General features: G+C 56.1%; 1 protein-coding gene across 1 annotated transcript; it reads left to right on the top strand.

Annotated features, from left to right (window-relative positions):
• Positions 1-63: 63 nt before the first annotated feature.
• On the top strand, positions 64-1264 carry LOC105558080 (the record flags this gene model as incomplete). The annotated part of the gene is made up of 2 exons (XM_012005590.1): positions 64-671; positions 756-1264. Coding segments are annotated over 2 exons (1117 nt in total), but the record flags the coding sequence as incomplete, so codon positions are not given.
• Between the last annotated feature and the right edge of the window lie 400 nt (positions 1265-1664).

Below are 1664 nucleotides of genomic sequence, written 5' to 3'. Positions count from 1 at the left end.
CAAGGACCGATACGAGAACAAGCGTCTGCTCATCCATGCCTGCCTGGACAAATTGTTCGCCAGCTCAACCCCGGTGCCACGGAAGGCGGCGGCATTGGATCGACATGTCTCGGGATTCAGGGAGGCGCTCAAGGGACTGGAGGCCCTCGACGTTAAGGATCAGCTCGGGGATTGCGCAGTGGTATACCACGCCACGCGACTCCTAGATCGCGTGACGCGCGAGCAGTGGGAGAACTCGGTCGGAGCTACGCGAGACTACCCCACGTTCGAGAAGCTTGACGAGTTTCTGACGACACGGATCAGGGCTCTCGAACGGATCGAGAGTACGACAGCTCAGCCTGGTCCCAGTACAGCCTCCTCACCATCCAGGAAGTCGGCAGCTCAGCAAGTGGCTCATCAGGCGACTAACCAGGGCGACACGTCGTACCCGTGCGACTGCTGCAACGCTCCCCATTTCATCGTGATGTGCAGCAAATTCCGGGCGCTACCACCATTCGAGCGGCACACAGTGGCGATACAGAAGCGGTTGTGCTTCAATTGTCTGGGACGCCACAGCGTGCGAGCATGCAAGTCCCAGCGGGGGTGCAAGAAGTGCTCTCAGCGGCATCATACGATGCTCCACGATGCATCTGCAACAACACCGACCGCTCAAAAGCCTTGCAGCTCGTCGGGCACGCCCACCACATAAGAGGACGGTGCAGTCGTCGAAGCCAGCTCAAACGTCCACTCATCCTACTCAACTCTACTCGCCACAGCCTTGGCAGTGATTAGCTCATCGATCACGCAGCACTCAGTACGTCTGCTCATTGACACAGGATCCGAGCTCACCTTCGTCTCGGAGAATCTCATTCGGCAGCTCAACATCCCTCGTCAATACTCAGGTATTGTCATCACTGGAATTGCAGGCAAGGAGTGTACTCGGACACGAGGAGTCGTGTCACTCACGTTACGCTCGACACATTCCAACGCAGCTGCCACAATTCAAGCTCATGTCCTCCGGACAGTTACATCAATCTTACCATCGTTCGAGGCGGAACCGGAAGAATGGCCGCATCTCAGGAACTTGGCATTAGCCGATCCTGACTTTCTCATTCCACGGCCAGTTGACATCCTCATCGGCGCAGACGCTTATGGGCAAATCATCAAGTCCAATGTCATCAGGCATTCTCCACTCATGCCGATAGCACAACTCTCCATTTTCGGATGGCTCGTTTTGGGACCAGTCAAGAGAGAAGCAACACGCACATCAACGCACCATGCTTGAAACGACTTCGCTTTTCGGTGTGGTGGTGAGCGAACCGGACTAGCTCGCCGGACCAGAGTTCGCGTGGAAGTCAGGGCACGATTAAATTTGATCGACAATTTACACAAAAGAATGGATTTATTACGGCTCGATGCCTGAGTGATATTTACAATGAATATATTGTACATATGTACAACGCCGCGGGTATCGGGCAGCGTCGGTCGCGTTACGTGACACGTGCGCGGTACGGGCGCGGCCAGGCGCGGTTTAAATCCCCGTGTGTTTACTTCGCGGCGCGAGCGCGGATCGTTTAAAGGGTCTACACGTGTCGCGGCGAAAGCACGGGCTGTTTAAACGGTCGGGCGACGCGGCGCGTATTCGCGGTGTAAGTAGCGGGCCGTCTCGAGTTCGGTTCGCGGGT

Source organism: Vollenhovia emeryi, unplaced genomic scaffold, assembly GCF_000949405.1.
Source record: "Vollenhovia emeryi isolate VEMERY1.0 unplaced genomic scaffold, V.emery_V1.0 DF947500.1, whole genome shotgun sequence".
NCBI classification, from domain to species: domain Eukaryota; kingdom Metazoa; phylum Arthropoda; class Insecta; order Hymenoptera; family Formicidae; genus Vollenhovia; species Vollenhovia emeryi.
Note: the sequence above shows the minus strand (reverse complement) of the source record. Positions and strands in the feature narration are given on the sequence as shown.